The following is a 388-nucleotide window of genomic DNA, read 5'->3' on the forward strand; positions in this document are numbered from 1 at the left end:
TTTTTTTTTTTTACACCCCATCGCGTACCCCCGGCATGCGTGGGACCCTCCTTTTATTTCTCCGCAGCAGCTCCGTATGGAAAGGGAAAAAGCCGGGAAACACCCGCCTCCCATTCGAGGTGGAAGGGAAAACCACGCGCTCGCCGCCCCGTTTTTAAGCAGCTTTTAGGAATTTCATTACACCTCGATACTTTTTTTCCTCTCTATATTGCTGAAAATAATTAATCCCGTGCAGCTCGAGGGACCTACGGAGGGACTTTGTCTTGCTGGAAGGAGTTTGCCGTGGGAGGTGTGAGAGATGACAACGGGGAATTCCACAGGGGCTGAGCTGGATACGGGGAATTCTATAGGGTTTTGGTGTGACGGCGACGGGGCGCGACCGGCGGGG

At 53.4% G+C, this 388-nt stretch overlaps 1 protein-coding gene across 1 annotated transcript in view; it reads right to left on the reverse strand.

Annotated features, from left to right (window-relative positions):
• The window catches only part of RETSAT (retinol saturase), an 11,630-nt gene extending 11,593 nt beyond the window's left edge, over positions 1-37 (reverse strand). The window contains exon 1 of the mRNA XM_009285670.1: positions 29-37. Within this exon, the coding sequence (XP_009283945.1) occupies positions 29-37 (9 nt within the window). The remainder of the gene's footprint in view (positions 1-28) is intronic.
• Between the last annotated feature and the right edge of the window lie 351 nt (positions 38-388).

The sequence above is a fragment of the Aptenodytes forsteri genome, unplaced genomic scaffold (genome assembly GCF_000699145.1).
Source record: "Aptenodytes forsteri isolate BGI_AS27 unplaced genomic scaffold, ASM69914v1 Scaffold476, whole genome shotgun sequence".
Taxonomy (NCBI): domain Eukaryota; kingdom Metazoa; phylum Chordata; class Aves; order Sphenisciformes; family Spheniscidae; genus Aptenodytes; species Aptenodytes forsteri.